The 22,890-nt window shown below is 37.2% G+C and overlaps 2 protein-coding genes across 2 annotated transcripts in view; both read left to right on the forward strand.

Annotated features, from left to right (window-relative positions):
• Window positions 1-21,726, forward strand: part of LOC103129887 (B-cell receptor CD22-like) — a 23,463-nt gene extending 1,737 nt beyond the window's left edge. Inside the window, exons 4-8 of the mRNA XM_016665486.1 lie at window positions 60-329; window positions 460-723; window positions 986-1,261; window positions 2,203-2,345; window positions 21,641-21,726. Coding sequence (XP_016520972.1) covers window positions 60-329; window positions 460-723; window positions 986-1,261; window positions 2,203-2,345; window positions 21,641-21,661 — 974 coding nt within the window. The 3' untranslated portion in view covers window positions 21,662-21,726. The remainder of the gene's footprint in view (window positions 1-59; window positions 330-459; window positions 724-985; window positions 1,262-2,202; window positions 2,346-21,640) is intronic.
• On the forward strand, window positions 6,891-14,615 carry LOC103129891 (Down syndrome cell adhesion molecule-like protein 1 homolog). The gene is made up of 11 exons (XM_016665485.1): window positions 6,891-6,998; window positions 7,138-7,413; window positions 11,442-11,708; window positions 11,826-12,101; window positions 12,309-12,584; window positions 12,823-12,939; window positions 13,089-13,104; window positions 13,191-13,282; window positions 13,766-13,822; window positions 13,911-13,940; window positions 14,031-14,615. Exons 1-11 carry the CDS (start codon window positions 6,938-6,940, stop codon window positions 14,096-14,098), a joined length of 1,536 nt encoding a protein of 511 aa, XP_016520971.1. The 5' UTR covers window positions 6,891-6,937; the 3' UTR covers window positions 14,099-14,615.
• Window positions 21,727-22,890: the final 1,164 nt, after the last annotated feature.

A 22,890-nucleotide genomic window follows, 5' to 3' on the forward strand; every position in this document is an offset into this window, starting at 1 on the left:
TATATATTTTTTTTTTTTTTTTTTATAGATTTTTTTGTTTGTTTTTTATTTCATAACAGCTGAGAAACCCAGAGCTGCACTGACAGCAGGTTCAACAACCATACCAGTAGGGGGCAGTGTGACACTGAGATGCTTGATAGAGAGCTCCCCTGGATGGAAATACAGATGGTTCAGACAGATCTCAGGCACCTCTGAAGAGATCAGCACAGGTAATGAAGAAAACAGAGATATCACTGTGAAACAAGGAGGAATCTACTGGTGTGAAGGGCAGAGAGGAAATCCCCCATTCTTCAGTCAACCCAGCCATGATGTCACCATTGAGAAAACTTGTGAGTTTTGTTCTTGAAAACAGTTTCAAAACCGTAAGAAATTAAGTCAACTTAATCTACTTAATCGATGCTTCTCATGTGACTTTATGTTTTTGTTCAAATACAATTAACATTATTATTCTGTAAACAGTATCCAACAAGGTTGTTGTGGGCTGTCAGCCAAACGAGCCTTATATTGGTGAGACGATCACTCTGACCTGTGAGGTCCAGGGAGGAGAAATCACTGAGTGGACGTGTGAATGGAGGAGAGATGGGTCATTCATACACAGGACAGACAATAAAGACTGGACTTTCAGAGTCTCTGAGTCCAGCAGTGGAGACTACATGTGTCAGTGTAGAAAAAGAGATGACTGGTTTTCTTTAACAAGGCTGAGTGAAGCCTTCACTGTAGCAGGTAAGTTAGGTTTGTTTTTTTTTTTTCTACCTCTAAAATAAAAATAAAAATTAATCTCAAACAGCATTTTGAAAATCTTGTTCAAAATTGGCCAAAATTAGAAAATGAATAAATATTTTCTTAAATGTTAATAGATATTATACAATTCTTACACATGCTAATCTGTCAAAAACCATTAGTTTTTTTTTTCTTGAAAAATGTAATTGCATTCAATTACATTTTCTCACATGACTTCTTGTTTCTTTCTACCTGATGCTAACAGTTTTCAACAAGGTTATTGTGTCTCGACACCCAAACTGGTCTCAGATGTTCAGTGGTGAGACGATCACTCTGACATGTGAGGTCCAGGGAGGAGAAACCACTGAGTGGAAGTGTGAATGGAGTAGAGATGGGTCAGTTATACACTGGACAAGCAAAGACTGGACCTTCAAAGCTCTTCCGTCCAGTAGTGGGGACTACATATGTCATTGTAGAAGAAGAGATGACTGGTATTCTCCAACAATGTGGTGGAGTAAAGCCATCAAACTGTCTGTTGCACGTAAGTTATGTTTGTTGTGTGTTTTGACAGTTGCCATGAAAAACAAGGTTGCTTGTAAAACAGTGGCAGGAGTTGTGTAGCAGAACTTAAGATCTTCTTAAGACCTTAATGCTTCTCCTATAGCTGTAAATGTCTTCCACACAGACTGTGTTGGGGAAATCCCTGCACCAACTGGGGATTTGGGATTTATTAGACCTGCCGGCCCTTGTCCCTGTACTGCTCACCAAGGTCTTTGTATTTAGAAGCCTTCTTCTCATATACCTCTGTCTTCAAATAGGACAGTCAGTTCAATCAGGATGATATTCTTTGACTCCTCCGACCACAAAAATACATGGGGCCTCAACGATACAAGGGGAAGAATAGTCTCTTAAACCCAAAATCGTGCTCTTTGCAGAAGGCTCAGCTTAGGATAGATTTAATCTGGATGTTGAGTAGGTCCTTGCCAAACCTCTATTTTAATTGTGGCGAGCCAAACAAAGGTGGACCTGCTGGTGGGCTTTGGATCATTGCATAAGCCCAATATATTTGAGCCTGAGGCCAAAACCTGATGGTTAGATCTTCTGCCTCTCTGCTTTTACCTTTCTGAAAGTTAGCCAGGTCCTGGACTAGCAAACCAGCCTAAGACAAATTACTATGTCATCATCATGGTGGTTTTGCATGGCGTTCTTTATCCCAAATGTTGTGTTAGGCGTACTTCAAATGTAACAGGAAACGTTCTAAAAGTTAAGAAGATGTTCTTAAAAATCTGGTCAATCTGTGGAAGTTTTTTCAGCAAATTTGAGATGGACATTTACTCCCTTTGAGGCATTCTTTATTTATATTTCTCTGAATGATGCTTTGAAAATAAAATGTGCTTCCTTGTGTATTTATTTAGTCATTTGTTGTCAGTATTTGGTCTCAGAACTCTCTCATACATGCTATTTATTTTTCTTTAATAACAGGTAAACCAAAGGTCCAGTTGAGTGCTAACAGCCTACCAGGCAGAGTAACTCTGACCTGCTCAGTGACTCCATCACCAATTGGCTGGAAATATTACTGGTACAGAGATGAGAAATCCGCTGAGCCGCTGACGACACAAAAACCTGTTTTCTCTCCTAATGAACTGATGAGCGTCTCAGAGAAAAGCCTGTACTGGTGCAGAGGAGGAAGAGGAGAACCAGAGTACTACACAGACTACAGTAATCCAATCACAATCAGTAATAATGGTGAGTTTAACTAGACTTTGCTTTTAAGTCAAAAAGTGGTACTGTTTATGTTCTTGTATTAATTTAAATAGTTTCCAAAAACAATTTCTAATGTGTTTTTTTTTAATAAAAATCACAACTTAACAAGTCCGTGTTAGTCCCATTGAATTAAAAGTAATCTTGTTTATTGTATTTTTGTTATTATGCATCTTCTCGTACAACCTTTGAGAGGAACAAGAGAAACAGTGAGGATGATCATGAAGTCACGTCTGTAAACAGTGAACGTTGTCATAATGTCCTGTTTTTTTTTTTCCAGTAACTGTTTCCCATCCTGTCAGCTTTTCACTTCATCTGTTGTTAATCGTTGGACCAGTTAGTGGAGTCGTTCTCATTATCCTCCTGCTCTTGTGGTGGCGCTACAAATGGTCCATGGGTGAGAGATTTTTTCTTCTCATTTTAATGCTTATGAACATCTTCCCTACATGTGAGTTTTGAAATAGAGTTAATCAATTTAATTCTTCTGTCATTGATCCAAATGCCTTCGTCATCTTCCCCAGACTTGTGCCGCATCAGGTGAGTATGAAATATCTGCACTCTCTCCTCTCGGTCACAAACTTTTCTTTCTTTGTTAAATTGAATCCACTTCGATATTTTTAGGTTGTTTCGGTCTGAAAGCAGCAGCCAGAGGCCGACCACTAATCATGAAAGTGATTACAGCTCTCTGCTGCATGGTCAGTCACACAATAAACTTAACATTAACTGTGTTAAAATGAGTGTCAATGTGAAAATCAAGCTAATTGTCACCACCATAACTGCAGAACAAACATAGAATATAAACAGGCAAAAATATATATATTTTTAATTTTATATAACTTTAATCAGATCTGAATATTTCTTTTTTATGTACCGTAGGCACCACGTCTCTGTATGAGACCATCCATAACCGTGGAGCCACAGGAAACGGTAAAGTATTAAAACAACCACGTTATTAAAGGAGACTGATTACATGTGAATCAGATCAATCCCAAACTGTCAAATACTCAGAGCGATGTCAAACAATTTAAAAGTATGAGGTGGTTATTAACAAAATGCTCAGGAGATTTTGCAACACTAACATGTTTTCTATGTGTTCTTTGCAATTTCAGCAGAGAGGCCTCCTGATCCAGCAGAAGGTTCTGTTTACGTTAACGTGAGACCAGATCATTTCAGCTCAGCATGAAGGTCAGATAAACACTTGACTTGGTTAAATTGTCACTTATGTTTTTATTTATTGTTTATTATTAAGTGGATGTTAATCATAAACATCCACGTTTAGGTATTCTACTTAAAGTTCTGTTATTATGTCATGAACTCGTGACTGTATCCCATTTGTCTTTGATCTGTAAAAACACTTTCTGATTCTGACAGTGATAACTATTCTCTTTTTTTATTTTTTTATTATTATTATTAAAGTATCATGTCACTCTGGTTTCTGACTTAGACTCTGGTGTAGGCTAGATAATATCCTCATTCAGTTTAAGTCTATTACCCATTATGTTTCTATTGGATAGTTAAACACACTTTTCATTAGTATTAATCAGCACCTGTTTCCAATACACATATTTTGAATGCGTTACTGAAAGTATTAGGATGTGAAATGTATGATCTGTGTTTGCAGGAAGCTGGAGTCCAGCAGCAACAGATGCTCCGGTTCGTTCTCAGATCAGGAAAAGCTGTGGACAACACTGCCGCCCTGCAGGCTGCTGCTTTACTCTGCAAGTCTTTGACTCGTCTGATGTGTTTTCATATTTTCATTGTTTGTTGTGTTGATTATTGTATTTGCCCTGATTTAAGATGCAATAGATGTTTTAATGTTGATGTAGCTCTGCAATGATCAAATATGTTAATCATATGTTATAGATAAGTTAAAAATCCATCAACTGAAAGTTTGGAAGATTCCAGTGAGATGAAACTAAAGATAAACATTACAAACACCATTGTTACCCATAGAGCAGCATTTGAAGCTTTCACACTTTTGCTTTGTTTGTAATAAGTAGAAGACTGCCACACAGTTTGACTATTGGTGCCTGTATTCAATGAAACATGCATAAGGTAATAATAAGTACAAATGTGTAAAACATTAATAAATGATATAGTCTCAACAATTCATAGACACTGACGGTGTTCAGGTTGTGCTTTGATTGCGGCTTTGTATGCTAAAATATGAGAATGAGGCCTCTGGAGCATTTCCCAGAAACCCATCAGCCAGAAGACCTTCAGAGTCCAAACTTGTGACAGGACAAGTTTAAAAGAGAAGGGAGAAAAAAAAGAAAAATAAACATTGTTTGGGCTAAAAACTCAGTGATTTCTTTCATAGGTTAAAATTTGTTCATATTATTTGACCTGTTAGTATCATCTAGTGGTTAATGTTGGTATTCCAGGTCTGTTAGAAACAGGAAGGCCCATATTTAGAATGTGTCAAGGCAACGTGCAGAGCGGCATGACAGTCCAGCCTTCCTGTTTGCTGCAGCTCAAATTGTTTGTTGCTTTATGTTATTCATTACCATCTTTGTTAGTTTAAAAGGTTTTGGGGAAACGTTGACCATTTTCACATTAAGATACTCCATTAATATGCCATGACGTGTAGTTTTTTTCTTATGGTACCTGCTCACTGTACATATATATTCGAAGTTGATTCATGTCTTTCCTTTTTTCTTCCTTAACTGCACCTGGTAGTTCAGAATTCATGCATCATGTTTTGCCTTTTTTTGCACTTCCATCGGAGGTCACTGACCCTGGTGTTTTCGTGGACAGTAAGAGCTGAATCTAAAGAGCACAGTGCTTTTCACACTAAACTTTTTTTCAGCTGCTTTTTGCACCTTTCTAAATGCAGAACTACTTCACATCCTTCCCAGTGTCACTGATCTCTTTTCTGCCTCTCTTTCCATCTGTGGTGTTATGTGACAGGTGAGATCATTCTATCACTTGTATTTAGAGACGAAAGGTAATTATAAAAAATAGTCCAACATTTGGCTTCTCCTGCACTAGAAACCACGTGCTGCTCTAGCTTGAGACAGCTAACTCAACTTTATCTAAATGCTACAATAGAATCTGTTGGAAAAAAAAAAAAGTGAAAAACATTGATGTTTTTGCTTCCAGTCGTTCCTGGAGGGAGAGATTCATCCTCAAGTCAGATTTCAAATAAACGGTCAGACGATCAAAAAAAAAAAACAAAAAAAAACTGAGACTTTAAAGGCTTATATAAACTTTATAAAACTGAATTTCTCTAAAAGAAGATAATATCTGCTTACATTTAATATCTGTGTGGTGTTTGCCCACTTTTATTTATTAATTTATTGCCACTGATGCGTGAAACGTTTGTCTTATTTTAAGCCGACCTTCTCACAGGAAAAGTCCCTGCGGTTTGTAGCAGAAACAAAGTTCACAGTGATGTCAGTCTTAGTAAATTAAGACCTAATGACTTCAGTCCGAGGTGCTAAGTTTTAGGTGATCTGTTTATTTAAAGCATTTGCAAATTGTCCACTCATAAAAGAAAAAGAAAATTGACCGAAGAGGTTAAACTGGCGTGAAGCGAGAATGGAGAGCATCTCGGTTTCTGTGCTGGGCTTCTTGTGTAAGTAATTACTTTCTGTGTTTGGACGGTGAAAATGGAGAAAATTATTTCAAACAAATTGAGATTAATGTTTAATTAGAAAAACAAGCTTTCTGTTGCGCTTCTTTCCTGTTGTCATAGTTTTCTTTCTCCTTTAAATATTTGATCATCCACTGATTTGATCGTCACAGATTTGCAAATCCAAAACGGCAATATGATCCAAAATGGTGCCGATTATTACAAAAACGTCACAAACTTGAATTGGAAATTACATACAGTGTGAATTTTGCGTTGCAAGCCTGAAAATGTTCCGTCTTCAGACTCAGAGTCAGGGTGTCAAGTATTCCAAGTGCAGTTTAGTCTTGTGATTCACAAAATTAACTAAGTGTGACTTTTTCTGACAAAACAAAAATAATCCTGAATGTTGTTTTCAAAAGAAATGGATGCATCTGTTAAACAGAACAACAGAGTCAATGGTGAATTTGTGGATGGGACAGTCTTTTATCTTAACTTCTATAGTGTTTAATGTTTATGTTAATAAGAATTCAACCTTTATTTCAGTGCTGAGCAAATTTCTCTGCTATGGACAAACTCAAGGTAACTGGACAGCTTTTAAACTTTATTTTAATGATGTACCTCCATTTTTTTTATCATATTCTGTTTATGTACCTATTTTTGTTTCTATTAACAGTAGAAAGACCAACAGCCACATTGGCAACAGGTCCAACAACCATACCAGTAGGGGGCAGTGTGACACTGAGCTGCTCAGTGGAGCCCTCTGCTGGATGGAAATACAGATGGTTCAGACAGACTTCAGACACAATTGAAGTTCAAGTCAGAACAAATAATGAAAACAACGATATCACTGTGACACAAGGAGGAATCTACAGATGTGAAGGAATGACAGAAAATCCGGAATCCTTCAGTGAGTCAAGTGACGAGGTCACTGTCCAGATAAGCTGTACGTTTAATCATTTTATTGACACTGTACAATTATATATTTTTCTTGAACATTGTTTGCCTTTGTCATGAAACAGTTGAAGTTGTATTTTTTTAATGGTTCTGTTTGTTTTCCTACTGTCCACATCTGATGTAAACAGTTTCCAACAAGGTTGTTGCGACTCAGCAACCAAACCGGCCTCAGATGTTCAGTGGTGAGACGATCACTCTGACATGTGAGGTCCAGGGAGGAGAAACCACTGAGTGGACGTGTGAATGGAGGAGACCTGGGTTGGCTACTCACAGGGCAAATGGTAAAGACTGGACTCTCAGACTCTCTGACTCCAGTAGTGGAGACTACATGTGTCGTTGTAGGAGAAGAGATGACTGGCATTCGTCAACGAAGTGGAGTGAAGCCATCACTCTGTCTGTATCAGGTGAGTTATGTTTATTGTTTTTTGAGAGTTGGGCTGAAGCAAAATAACAGATGAGCAAGGGACCTGCTGGACTGTATCATGTAAATAATTATTTTTTATGCTCTGAGATGAGGTCTGAAGCAAATCTAAATGACTGCTTACTGCTGACCTACCAGCAGGGGGCTCCAGGAGAGCTTAGACCAGCGTTTCTCAACCCTGGTCCTCACCGCCCCCCTGTCCTGCATGTTTTAGGTATTTCCCTTCTGCTACACACCTGAATTGTATCTATGGGTGATTTACAGGCTTCTGCAGTATTTGATGGTCATGCAATCATTTGAATCAGCTGTTCTGGAATAGAGGCACATCTGAAACATGCAGAGCAGGGGGCAGTGAAGACCAGGGTTGAGAAACACTGGCATAGACTGTTGCTCTAGACAGATTTTACAAAACAAAGGTACCTTATATCTTATATAGTGTCTATTATAAAGATGTCATCAGACTGAGAAAAAATAAAAACATTTTATGAAGCTTGTTTAAAAGAAAACATGTAAATATTTCTATCTTATCCATCTGAAATATTCATAAGAAGTGGCTCAAATGATTTTAACTATCTATGAATGGAAAAAAAAACCATGTAGTTTTAGCTCTGTGTCATGTCTGACACCTACTCTCTATATACACAAAACCACATGTTTAATTTCTCTCCCTCCCAAACTTAAACCAAGTCCTCTCCATCACATAATTTCTGCTGTGTGATTGTGTCATGTTCTAAAAGCTTACAAAGTACATTACTGTGTGCTTCTTATTTTTCAGTACTTTTGATGTTTTTAGGATTTTCTTTTTTATCAACTAGTGACTTTTTGTCACCAACTTTTCATAATTACATCATGTACTCTGGCAAAGTGAAGTCACATTATGTTTTGGGCTGTGACCTGCCTTTACCAAAATATCTTTTTCTTGGCTGCTTTTGACAGTCTCAGGCCAGGCCGTTGAGCCCAGGCCGTTGCTCATCTTGACCCTATGGTTGAAGCACTGCACAACAAAATTATCTGCCTTTACTCTGTTAATGGTTTTGTACATATAAACTTTGTCTGATAGAAACATAATTTAAAAACAGAAGTTTATTATAAAGTTTACAATTTTTCCTTTTTATCATCTACAGACAGACCCACGGCCACATTGGCAGCAGGTTCAACAACCATACCAGTAGGAGGCAGTGTGACACTGAGCTGCTCAGTGGAGCCCTCTGCTGGATGGAAATTCAGATGGTTCAGACGGACCGCAGACACACCTGAAGCTGAAATCAGCACAAATAATGAAGAAAACAGATATATCACTGTGAGACAAGGAGGAATCTACAGGTGTTATGGAGTGAAAGGAAATCCCTCATTCTACACTGAACCAAGTGATGTCACTATCCAGATAAGCTGTAAGTTTCATCATCTTATTGATCTTTCTTAAACAGTTTGATTTGTATGATGCTTAATGGGGCAGTTGTTAGCACTTGCAACAATCAGGTAATGGATTTGAATCCCAGCCTGAGACCTGTGCATGTAGATTTTATATGTTGCTACATCCATGTGTTCATCTATCCAGGTACTCTAGTTTCCTCTCACAGTCCAAAAACCCGACTGTTACGTTAGAGAAACAACACTCAGCTTCTATGCTCCACTTATCTGGAACAAACTTCCAGAAAACTGCAAAGATGTTGAAACACTGAGTCAAATCAAGGATAAAAACCCACCTGTATAAAGTTGCCTTTTACTCAAAATAACTGGAACACTGATCAATATATTTGATGCATATTTCTCTTATGATTTTGATGAAATGTAATGTTTGTTGCTGTTCACTGAATGATGTTTGTGTAAATCACTTTGAACTTCCTTGTTTCTGAAATATACTATACAATTAAACTTGACCTGACATAGATTCCATTAATCTTGACTGTAACCTCATTTTAAAGTGTGTTTGCACTTCAAGGTGATAGGTGTTGGATGGATGCTTACATTTGTGTTAAAACATTAAATGCTGTTTTTTTTTTTATTAATGTTTCTCTTCATATCTGATGGAAACAGTTTCCAATAAGGTTGTTGTGACTCGACGACCAAACCGGCCTCAGATCTTCAGTGGTGAGACGATCACTCTGACATGTGAGGTCCAGGGAGGAGAAACCACTGAGTGGACGTGTGAATGGAAGAGAGATGGGTCAATAATACACAGGACAAATAGTAAAGACTGGAGTTTCAGAGGCTCTAAGTCCAGCAGTGGAGACTACATGTGTCAGTGTAGAAGAAGAGATGACGCGTATTCCTCAACAAAGTGGAGTGAAGCCATCAGACTGTCTGTATCAGGTGAGCTATGTTTATTGTGTTTTGAGACTTGGGTTGAAGCAAAAGGAAACAAAACAACAAACGAGCAGGGAGACCTCCTGGACTTACACAGATCCAGTAATAGTCATATTCAATAAATTAGATTATGTGATCAGGCTTGTTTTTCAGATTAAAAGTATCTGTTCACAATAACATTTAAGCAGATGCACAGTAAAAGCGTTGACGGAGCATGTAAACACTACAAGAGTCAATTCAACAACACCAAGTGTAAAATACATTCCTATGGTGTGAAGTCTTGGTGTAAATATTCAGAGTTAAAATAGTTTTTCTTTTTTTTTTTTTTTTTTTTAGAATTTACTCATTACACTGTAACTTCTTAAGCATGAAAGGAAATGCATTCTTTTTGAGTTAATAAACACCATAAGCCAGTGTTACTAAAAATTCTCCAAACCGAGTGTAAAACGTAATGTAATTATATACTATTTTACTATAAACCCATTCAACATATACACTATTTGAAATCAACAATAACTTAAAATATTTACTCTAAATATTTCTCAGATATATGGTTAAACTTAACATAAAATATTTAAGATAAAATATTTGTAGGACAAAATACATCTTCCACGTTTTGTCAATTTATTAAGTTATTTTACAGAAATAGCATGTTATTCAGTGGACAGTGGTGGTGGTAGGAGGTAGGAGTTCACCCTGCAGTTGGTGGATCGTTGGTTTGATTCCCAGTCTGCCCGCCCTCATTGTTTGTGTCTCTGGGTGAGACACTTCACCATGTTGGGCTGATGGTTCAAAACTAGAGCCTCCCTTCTGTCAGACTGCTGAAGCTTGTCATGTTGCACCATTACATATTTAGAATAACACTTGGAAAAGCAACACTGGCACTGCTATGAATCTCCATAGAGACGCACAATCAAGTTTACTCTTTAACTCAATTTGACTGTAATTAGAGCAAAACCAACTCTGAAAAGTTCAAACTTATAGCAGAGGACTGAATACTTAGTCTGTGCATCACTATGCCTTGATGAAGCCTGTGGGCCACAAATGTTAAAGTCCTTGTGTCAAGACACTCCTGAACCAGAAACACTAGAAGCGTCTCACCTGGGCTACGGGAAACAAGAGAATTGGACTGTTGCTGTGCGACACAAAGTCTTCTTCTCAGAAGAAAGTAAAGTTTCTGTTCATACGGGTTTGGATTTTTGTTGTCCGTAAGTCATGTCTGTCAAAATTATAAGAAACAAATACAAACAAATAAGAAACAAATTATAAGAAGCAAATGCTTTAAATATTTTTCTGCACATATAACTAACCTATATATCAGTTTCACTTCCTGAAATGAGTGACAAAACTATAAAACTTTTTTTATGATATTTCAACCATTTAGACCAGCGGTGCTCAAAGTTAGTCCTCGGGGGCCGGCATCCTGCATGTTTTAGTTCTCTCCCTGGATTAACACACCTGGATCAAATGATGGCTCATTAGAAGGCCATCATTTGGCTCCCTGTTGGTATCCGAAAAAGGTTGTTGCTACCACCAGGGAGAAAACTAAAACATGCAGGATGAGGACCCTTGAGGACCGACTTTGGGCACCACTGGTTTAGGCTGTACATGTAAGCTTAATTTTATGATAAAATGACAGTAAAAAAAAACTATTGAAAACCAAATTGTGACCAATGTACCAATATATATTTTCAATTACACCAGATAAACCCAGAGCCAAACTGACAGCAGGTTCAACAACCATACCAGTAGGGGGGAGTGTGACGCTGAGCTGCTCAGTGGAGCCCTCTGCTGGATGGAAATACAGATGGTTCAGAAAGACCTCGGGCTCTTTTGTTGAATTCAGCACAAATAAAGAAGAAAACGGAGATATCACTGTGATACAAGGAGGAATGTACATGTGTATGGGAATGAGAGAAAAAACAGATTTCTACAGTGATTCAAGTGACGAGGTCACTGTCCAGATAAACTGTAAGTTCAATCATTTTAATTACTTTGTAACAATTGCTTTCTTGAACATTACTTGCACAGGTACAAAAACAACTAACATTACTTGTTTTAATGATGACTCTGTCCATCTGGGGACAGTTTCCAACAAGGTCTTTGTGACTCGACAACCAAACCGGCCTCAGATCTTCAGTGATGAGACGATCACTCTGACATGTGAGGTCCAGGGAGGAGAAACCACTGAGTGGACGTGTGAATGGAAGAGAACTTCGACAGTTATACACAAGACAAATGGTAAAGAGTGGACTTTCATTGTCTCTGAGTCCAGCAGTGGAGACTACATGTGTCAGTGTAGAAAGAGAGATGACTGGTTTTCTTCAACACAGTGGAGTGAAGCCTTCAGACTGTCTGTATCAAGTGAGTCATCAATGTTTTGTCTAATCTGTGGGAAATTGCACACTCCTATATCTGTTGGCCAAAAAAAAAGAATCTAAAGTTTGTTTCTCTGTACATACAATCGACAGAAATAGGACCAGGAACAGCAAGTCTTAGAACTTTTAACCAAAGTTTGATGTTTAGTGAATGATACTTTTGTCATTTTCTTTATTGTGAACTCACCAACAGGTAAACCAAAGGCCCAGTTGAATAGTAATAGCAGAGAGATACCAGCAGGAGGCAGTGTGACACTGACCTGTACAGTGACCTCCTCATCGTCTGGTTGGAAATATTTCTGGTACAAAGAGCGAGACTCCTCTGAGCCTCTCACCGGAGAAGAAGCTGATTTTCCTTCAAATGGACAAATGAACGTCTCAGAGGAAGGACTGTACTGGTGCAGAGGAGGAAGAGGAGAACCGGCTTACTACACAGACTACAGTGATAGAATCAGCATCACTAAGAATGGTGAGCTTAACATGACTCAATTCTGATACAAAAAGTAAATAAAAACCGAGAAGTAAATATATTGCATATATTGTGTTTTAATATCTTCTTTATTATTTAAAGCATTTGGGAGGAGCAAGGTATCAACTTATTGTACCAGTGTGTTCAAGTTTAAAGCAACACTTTGGAATAAAGAGAATGGCTTCGTAAAATCTGCAGCAATTGTGTGTGTGTGTGTGTGTGTGTTTCTTGTTTTCAGTAACTGTGTCCAGTTCTGCCAGCTCTTCATTTCCTGCGATGTTTGTTGTTGGACCATTTGTTGGAATCGTTCTCATCATTCTGCTGCTCTTGTTGTGGCGCTACAGACTATCAAAGGGTGAGATATTTTTCTTCTGATAGTGGATCAGATTGGTTCTTAGCGTTATTAATGAATCAAACACAATTAGTATTTTTAGCTTTGAAATGCTGTACTTAAATTTAATGATTATGCTTTATTTATTTATTTATTTTTTTTATCTTTCCCAGATTTGTCCTGCCTCAGGTCGGTAACATCTGGCTTCTCATCTTAAACATGAACTCTTATTTCTTTCTGTAATTATTGAATTTAATCCACTTTAACATTTTTAGGTCGTTGCAGTCCGACAGCAGCAGCCAGAGAGCAGCGGCCACTAATCACGGAGCGAACGAGACTGAAAATCATTACCGCTCTCTGCTGCATGGTTAGTCACAGAGTATAAAAAACAGCATTTTCTTAACTGAATTATTCATAATTAATGTTTTGTCATTTCTTTGTTGTGAGGCATCTTCATAGCAGAGGAAAATATCACAATAGAGCTCATCCTGTCTGACAGACACAAAACAACAGGGTTAAACTCCTGAAATGTGTTTGTGCTAAATGTCATCGTTACATCAGCATTAATATCCACTATGATTATATTTCTACTTCTTAATTTAACAAAATGCAGCTATGTCACTACCATGAGTTAGTTTCATGAATTTGATTCAGCAAGTAAAGTTATTTAATTGTCAGTAAACAGTAACTGACAACTTTCCTCTTTAGAAGCAGCCAAATAAAGATAATGTAAAGGAGAATTAAATAAACCTTGAAATTTCATATAACTGCATACGAATAAGAAACAGAAATCAGAACTTTTTATTTATTTATGCCTTTTGTTTTTTTTTACATTTGTTATGTACCATAGCCACCACTTCTATCTATCACATTATCCGCCCGCGTCCGCGTGGAGCTGCTGGAAATGGTAATCTATGTATTTTACTACAGAGTTGGACAAACCAAGTTATTAGAGGCTATTATTCAGAAATAATTCTGAAATATTTCCATTACAGATGAAGTTGTGAAATACGCAAAGAGAAGAGGTAAATAACTGAAAAAGAACTGAAGCAGAAAAAAATGAGAATATTTCTCAATATCAATTCATTTTTTTCTCCATATTCTTGTTTTAACAGAGAGACCTCATCCAGAGAAAAGTTGTCTTTATGTCAATGTGATGCCAGGAATTAACAGCTCAACCTGAAGGTCATATGAGAAAATGTTCCTGCCACTTTTAGAAGTTCTTCTTACATTTCTGATTTTTGCTATGAATTTACTACCGTATCCAAACCGTCTTCATTCTCTAACAAAATTTACTGACAGTAATCACATTGCTGAGTTTTAAAAAAAGAGAATCCTGTGATCTGCCCTGTAGGCTGCATGCTCTGCTGGTTTATTCTGCACTGTAATCTAATCTAATAACTCAAATATTTGTATTTTAAATTGCAATGATTATTTTATTTCTGCAGCATTAAGATGCTTGAGTTGATTTAATCCAGTTATATCTCTGCAACAGTCACTTGTTACCAAATTTCATAACATGAAATATGAAAATTGCTGTTATTATTCTTACTCACACAGCAGCATTTGTAGATTTTCCGCTTGTCGTGTGCATGCAGTAAAAACAATATTAACACAGTTTGAATATTGATGGACCTATTATTGTTCCTTTTGTGGTGGTGACATGAGAATAAAGCCTCTGGGGCAATTTGAAATGCTAATCTGTATTTTAATGTCTCCTTTATTATTTAATATTATTTACAAATAAAATCCCAGCTCCTTAGGTTTAAACACATTACTAAATATTTTGTTTAGTCCATCATTGTGAATATTAATGAAGCTCAAAAGTTTTTGCAGCAGCTCAAAACACTATAAAGAGACCAAAACATGTAGAGAGGGAAGCTAAGTATTTCAAAATTGTTAGACATCTAATAATAATAAATATGAGAAGTTGGATTTTGCCAGTAATATCCATGACAACTTCGGTCTTTCAGAGCACCAGAGCAACTTGACGTTGGAGATCAGTGCATATCTCCAAGACTCGAAACCAAAATGGAAAACAAAAAAAAAAAATCCTGAAATTTAAAAAATGTACACTGTGGTTTGTTTTATGTCTTTAAATTCCTGGATGAATGTCTTGCAGCTCATTAGCATGACAATGAGGCTTTTTAAACCGAAAATCTGTTGCAGTTCCTCTTAATTTCCACCAGGTGGTAGCAAAGAACATTTAAAAAAAAACTCATGAGTTTTAGTACAGGAAGCTGTAGATCAGTTCTTTTTAGTAATTTTGAACGCTTATAAGCTATTAACTTGAATGAAATGAGATAAGTTTATACATCAGCTTTCCTGTTTTTCCATTTGTGTATTTGTAATGGATGAGGAAGTAAAATATGATAACAACTGTCACATAATGTCATATCCACAGACCGGTGTGCTGCGTGTTGGATGTCTGCTCTCTCCTCTTCCTCCTCTGCAGGGTGTGACGGGCAGGTGCGGCTTCCAGGTGAAATGCATTTCCCACATCAAGGAGCAGTGCTTAGAGGAGTGGATTCCCAGATACAGTCGCCAGATGGTTTACTACTACTCGAGGCACTACTGCGGTTGCTGTGTTATCACAGTTATCACAGACAAGTTATGATCTTTCTTACCTTCGTTCTACTCCTTTGTCATAGGTCCTCAGTGCTCAGCTTCCACACTGATTATCTGGGCCTGTGGATTTCCTCCCTCCTAGTCTGTCTCTCGCTGATTCCATTCAGAACACCTGTGGCTCACCTCCAGTCCTTACCTGCCTGTCCATCTCCTCCGGCCAAGGAACCTAGAAAGCAAGACCGATCACTACTCACCCAGTCCACCAGCAAGCAGCCAACCACCGGAGCTGTGGATACTGCGTGCCCCTCCTCATTCAACTCCCCCACTTCATAAATGAGGACCCAGTCCAGATTTGGTGTTGCCCTCCTGAAGATAAGACCATTCAAACCTTTTTCTGTTGAATAACACGTTTAACCATGCTATCCCTTTTTTTGTAGTAGTTGCTCTCACCAGAGTCATCCAGGATCATGACGCATAAATGAGGCATATGAACTCCCACTAGGCCACATGTTGCTGGGTTATGACATAATTTTTATTAAATTTTTCATGACATTTTGAGATGTTTTCTTGACTATTTTTAGTATTTTTTTTTTTTACACACTTTTATAATCTAGAGCAATGTAACATGATCCTCTGCATTAAGTGATTGCAAAGCGGGGCATCATCACGACTTTACACAAGTGAGTCTTTACCTCCATGGCAGAGACTCCGCCGAACCCCTGAGACCGACTCACCGAACCCCTGGGGTTCGATCGAACCCAGGTTAAGAACCACTGGTCTAGTGTTTTTCCGCTGTGGACAAGCAAAAGGTAACTTTAGGTTAATCCTTTATTTAATTGATTCATTTTTGTAGGACCTTAAATGCTGCTGGACAAAAGTGTCCACCAACCATGGCAGAAACACCAAGACTATCGACCAACGAGAATCAATCAACATAATATACAGTTTGTTCAAATAACTTTAACACTTTCGATAGTGACTCGATCAACTCTGTTATCAAAAAAATGAAGGGATTCTCACACTATTCATTATTTGAAACATAATTCTGTTCAAAGGTCCATAAATGTTTTGGCCGTTTGCTGATACTCTGGTAAGTCTTTGCTTATGGACCAGGAAATGAAGAGTCACACACTAGAGTTAGGCTTCATCTATGCAATTTACAGGATACTAGTTATTTTTGCCAATGTGTTTTTCTGATATCTTATCCGCCTCCACCCACCTAAGATCTTATTTTAATGTGACAGGTCAGATCATTCCATCACTTGTTTTTCGACATAAAGAGCAGCAGTTAAAAATAACCGACCAGTTGATTGTCATGCACTTGAAACCAAATGCTATTTTTGCACAAAACAATTCCTACTTTATTTAAATACTACTTTTGAATCTGTTATTGTTGCATTTTATTATTCATAATTTTATTTGAATAGCTACAAAAGCATCTTAACAATTTCCTTTCAAATTTTGTCAGTAGCTTATAAGGTGGTTGTGTTACGTGATTATTTACTGTAGATTTATTCAAATCCATTTACTTAACTGATCACCAGCCATGTTTGCACTCTTATTTTAACCCGACTTGCCATTAGCGGTTTGTAGCAGAAACAAACTTCACAGTAATGTCAGCGTTAGTAAATTAAGATATTATAATCTTACCCTTAGATGAAAAATACAGTACATTCGGCAACTTACCGCTTCACTGAAGAAAAGTTTGACTGAAGTTTAAAAGCTGTCTAGAAGCCAGAATAGAGAATGGATCCTACGCTGGGCTTATTGTATAAGCGAGACGATCACTCTGACATGTGAGGTTCAGGGAGGAGAAACCACTATGAGTGGAAGAGATCTGAGTCGGTTATATACAAGAAACGCTGGACTTTTAAAGTGCTGAAGAGACTACATGTGTCAGTGTAGAAGCAAAAGTGACCAATATTCTTCAACTGAGATTAGTAACGCCAGCACACCGTCAGTATGAGGCAAGTCATCAATGCTTTGTCTATATATATGTTTGGTAATAAACAAACCTACAAGTTACTTTTCTGGGCACACCACTAATATTACTTTCTGACAGAAATGTGAATATCCAGTCTAAGAACATCCAATCAAAGTTTGGTGTGTAGTGGATGATACTTTTGTCATTCTGTCAACTCTAACAAAAAGGCTAAAGGCCCAAATGAATAGCAATAATACAGATACCAGCAGGGTGTAGAGTTGCACTAACCTGTATCTTTCTCCTCCTCCTCCTCATCTGCTTGGAATTATTTCTGGTAGCTCAGTGGACTTATCATCATCATCATCATAACGCTCCTCCTCTTCTTCCTCTTCCCCCTCTCTCCTTGTCTGCTTCGAATTATTTCTGGTAGCTCAGTGGACTTATCATCATAATCATCATCATCATTGTCATCATAACGCTCCTCCTCTTCTTCCTCTTCCCCCTCTCTCCTCGTCTGATTGGAGATATTTCTAGTACACAGGTGAAAACCCCTTTGATCATAGAAGAAGCTGTTTTATCCTCAAATGGACAAATGAATGTTTCAGAGGAGGGACTGTACTGGAGCAGAGGAGGAAGAGGACAACCAGCTTACTACACAAACTACAGTGATCCCATCAGCATCGGTAAGAATATTGCATTTAATATGAATGAGACCATTTTCAGATTCAAGGTGTTAAAAAGTTTATAAATACAAAGTTGTTGTTTTGTCACCAGATGAAGCGTCATAACCAACATCAAATAAACATAAATTTTATCTGTGATTGTTGCATTTCATTTTTACTTGAATATATGCAAAAGCATCTACCATTTGTTAACAGAAATTTCCTTTTATTTGGTGTGGTAGTCTATGCATAACATCACACTAAGCTTGTAGTATTATGTGATTATTCACTGTAGATTTTTATCAAAGGTGTTTGCTTTACTGATCACCAGCAATGTTTGCACCGTCTTATTTTTACCTGACTTTCCATCAGTGGGCTGGAAAAGTCCCAGTGGTTTGTAGCAAAAACAAACTTCACAGTGATGTCAGTGTTAGTAAATTAAGATATTATGATCTCATTTTTGGATGAAACATAGATCATGTTTCCTGCTCTTCTCTTTATCTACAGACGCTGCGTTTGCAACGTGTCACTTCACTGAAGAAAATTTCACCAAAGCAGAAAAGCTGCCTGGAAGCCAAGATGGGGAAAACCTTGGATCCTATGCTGGGCTTATTGTGTAAGTAAATCACTTTTTGTGTTCAGATATTGCAAATCAAGGAAAAATATTTGTGAGGAAAAATGTAATGTGAATGAAAGGTGTACACTATAACTCACAATATAACCTTGTATTTTAAATTACACTTAAAGTAAATTTGGCCGAATATGATGTAAATCTGAGAATATTTTGTTTAAAGTCAAAGTGTAGTTCAATCTCATCAGACAGAAAAAAAAAATTATTTAGATGCAATCTTTGATGTTACTTTAATCAAAACAAACAATTCTGTATAATAAGTCCTTCAAAGAAAGAAGGCGTTTAATAAACAAAACAACAAAGTTGGTGCAAAATGTGAGTGTGGGACAAACCTATTGCTATTTTATTTTAGGTTATTTAATGTCTCTAAAGCTAATAAAGTTTCAACCTTTATTTCAGTGCTGAACTCATTTTTCTGCTGTGGACAAGCTCAGGGTAACTTCAGCTTTTAATATTTGTTTTAGAGATGTATTCTCTAAAGAACAACTTCCCTTTCTTTTCAGTACATCACATCATACACTCTGATTTTTTTTTTTTAACATGTGATCTCAATTGTCGTAAACTAGAAAATAAATAAAATAAATTTTGGTTCTTTTGTAGATCCTGTGCTGACTATTGAGCCCAACTGGTCGACTTTTTATGTTGGAGAGTTTGTTACATTTATCTGTGACATGAATGAAGGACACGACTTTGACTGGTCCTACCTGTTGTTAAGGAAGAATTTCTAAAATAGTTTAACTTTGGAAAAAGTTGGCTCTCTCTCTTCCTTAGATCCCAGGTCCTCTCGGCAGGCCACGTGTAGCCACAGGGAAAACAACAATGTGTGTTGATGTCACAGAATTACAGAGTTTAATCCAATAAGAAACAACTTATGAATTAACAACAAAACTGCAGAACAACAGAGACATACATTCATTACCTGAGACAAAAAGATAGAAAAGAAAAGGCAAAGACGCGTCTTTGGAGAGAGCTGGTGCAAAAAAGGCAAAATAGTGGCAGCTATCTGAATTATTACTCCTGTGCACGAACTTTTATAATGTAGGTGTGTCTTTCCTTTTTAATATATTCAATTAAGGCGTACCTCCGCTTGACCAACTGGAAGCCACCTTGGACACTCAGAAAAACTTAGAACTTCCCCTAATTTACTGCTGTGAACAAAGGCCATTTGCTCTTTTGTTTAACAAACGAAGAGGAGAGCCTCATCCTGAACTCCTGCGGTTTTAAAACCATCTAAATAAAAGATATACAGAGAAAAGGATTTCACAGATATGTGTGAAAGCCGGAGTCTCTCCCTATACATAGATTCTCAGGAACAAACTTAAATTCTGTAATTAGTTTAAGGAAAGTTTAACAAACCCAGTTTTTGCTCCTCTGCACTCACCACCCCAAAAGATTGAGTCCTGCCTTAAACCAAAAATAACACATAAAATCAACAGAACAAAATGAGGTACAATTCCTTTTTCTAACCTATAAAACATAATATTCAATCCTAAGTATACAAGTTAACACAATCATTTTCCAAAACCCCATTTAGCATAAATCCTGAGTAATTTTCTAATACTAAACAAAACATTTTCAGTCAGAGAATGCTATCTATAATTAAGAAAAATATCTTGTATATTAAATGTTAATGGTTCAAAATCTTCACACAACCCAGATGTTCACAGAAGAATTCTGATCTCCCGTGAACTCGGTAAGTTCCTGTTTCCCAAGGTAATTTAAATGATACCGGAAGCTACCTTCCTGCATATGTTAATCCATGGCCTCCTGTCCTATGTGTTACAACCACAGGGGTCCAGGGAGAAGCTCTACAGATCACCCCATTTTCCTTGGTACATTTGAATACTTACCCGGCCATAGTTTAATTTTAAATCACCAACAGAAACCTGTTCAAAGTTTAAAGATTTGTTCAAAAAGATCAATCTGTATTAAACACTAAAAATAATCATTTTTCTCAACACTGTTCAATAAGATTAACAGGATTAGCGACCCATTTGATATAAATAGTTATAGATATAGATATAAAAGCATCACATTAGCATATAGTGGTGTATATCAGTGCATTTCTCACAGGTGGTGCTCATATGAAAGAAAGTGCAGTAATACGGTCACGGTTACTGTTTCAGGTAAGCATAAATTATTTTATCATGACTAAGTTAAATATGAAGATTGTGTTTACCTTATTTTAGTTCAAAAACATTAAGAATAGTTTTTTTACATGCAATAATGATCAGACCAGCACTCAGTACTTAAAATAACTGCCTGTGTGACATTATAAAGTAAATGAATTCTGTCGCAAATCACAATAAAACCAAAACAAGAAGATGCTCAAACTGACTTCAACCATAGGATATCTTGTGGAAAGAAATCTAATTATTGTTTTTTAAATAAGCTAATACATGATATCAAACTACAGTCACTGAAATTTCATATTTTTGAGAAAAAATAAATATATCCAACTATTTTATGCAATGACAGCTTTTTACATATTTAGTTTCTGACAGAAAAATGACAATTTTTCAAATCTTTTTTTTTTTTTTTTTTGTGAAATATACTAATAATTGTCTCTGTCAACAACAGACAGACCCACGGCCATATTGGAAGCAGGTTCAACGACCATACCTCTAGGGGGCAGTGTAACACTGAGCTGCTCAGTGGAGCCCTCTGCTGGATGGAAATACAGATGGTTCAGAAAAAACCTCAGACACTTTTGTTGAATTCAGCACAAATAATGAAGAAAACAGAGATATCACTGTGAGACAAGGAGGAATCTACAGATGTAATGGAGTGAGAGGAAATCCTGCCTTCACCAGCAATCCAAGTCGTGACGTCACCATTGAGATAACCTGTGAGTTCTTTCTTGAAAACTGTCTGAAACCAAATCTATGAAATCCATTTTTTTTCTCTGATTTTCGGTTTCTGCTCACATTTGATAAACAGTTTCCAACAAGGTTGTTGTGACTCGACGACCAAACTGGCCTCAGATGTTCAGTGGTGAGACGATCACTCTGACATGTGAGGTCCAGGGAGGAGAAACCACTGAGTGGACGTATGAATGGAAGAGAGATGGATTAGTTGTAGACTGGATAAACGGTAAAGACTCGACTTTCATTGTCTCTGAGTCCAGCAGTGGAGACTACATGTGTCAGTGTAGACGCAGAGATGACTGGCTTTCTTCAACAATGTGGAGTGAAGCCTTCAGACTGTCTGTATCACGTAAGTTATGTTTGTCATGCTTTGAGAGTTGGTCTGAAGCAAACGTGAACTGAACCACTGCTTTCTGCTGCTCTACCAGCAGGGGACCTCTAGGAGCACAAACTCTTGCTGAGGACAGAGTTATTGTAATTTTTTTCTGAAGCATGTTTAAAAAAAAAAAACATAAAACCAAACTAATGGAATTTTCCCTACAATATCCATCTGAAATATTCAAAAGATGTTCAGATGATTTAAACTATTTAGGATTAGCATTATAAAGAGGACTCGAAATGTAAAAACATATCTGTATTTTTAGCTGTATTATATTAAAATCTTACACTTCTCAAGTAGAAAATATGACTGATTTAGTCCATCTAAGTGAGTCGTCAGCGCTAATGTTAAGAACGACGCTCTCCACAGTCTGTGAGACTGATGAACCAAATGTGTCTACTCTCCGTCTATACAAACACTCTAACTAACCTATAAAGAGGTGCAGGGACTGTAACTCTGGGAAAATGTAGAAACTGGTTATAGATAAAGACTGGGTGATTGGATAACATAGGGAAACATATCCAAACATTGCTGTTAGGATCTTTTTATGCCAGTGTACATGAAGACTCTTTACATCTTGCAGAGGCTTATTTATAGACCACAAAGTCAAATTTCCCAATGTCTCCATTTACTCTATTGATGCTTCTGTATATAGGAACTTAAAAACTTAAGCATATGATTTAACAACTGATCTTAAAAATGTATTCCAAAAATTTGACAATTTTCTCTTTTTCACCTACAGATAAACCCAGAGCCAAACTGACAAAAGGTCCAACAACCATACCAGTAGGGGGCAGTGTGACACTGAGCTGCTCAGTGGAGCCCTCTGCTGGATGGAAATACAGATGGTTCAGAAAAACCTCAGACACGTCTGAAGTTCAAATCAGAACAAATAATGGAGAAAACAGATATATCACTGTGGCACAAGGAGGAATCTACAGGTG

The sequence above is a fragment of the Poecilia formosa genome, unplaced genomic scaffold (genome assembly GCF_000485575.1).
Source record: "Poecilia formosa unplaced genomic scaffold, Poecilia_formosa-5.1.2 Scaffold589, whole genome shotgun sequence".
Lineage (NCBI taxonomy): Eukaryota > Metazoa > Chordata > Actinopteri > Cyprinodontiformes > Poeciliidae > Poecilia > Poecilia formosa.

What these genes read in the sequence shown, in the direction of transcription:
- LOC103129891 (XM_016665485.1), top strand. Translation starts at nt 6,938, where the DNA reads ATGACAGAAAATCCGGAATCCTTCAGTGAGTCAAGTGACGAGGTCACT. An exon ending in AATCAGCATCACTAAGAATG is followed by an intron (nt 12,585 to 12,822) that starts GTGAGCTTAACA and finishes TCTTGTTTTCAG; the next exon opens with TAACTGTGTCCAGTTCTGCC. An exon ending in TTACCGCTCTCTGCTGCATG is followed by an intron (nt 13,283 to 13,765) that starts GTTAGTCACAGA and finishes TATGTACCATAG; the next exon opens with CCACCACTTCTATCTATCAC.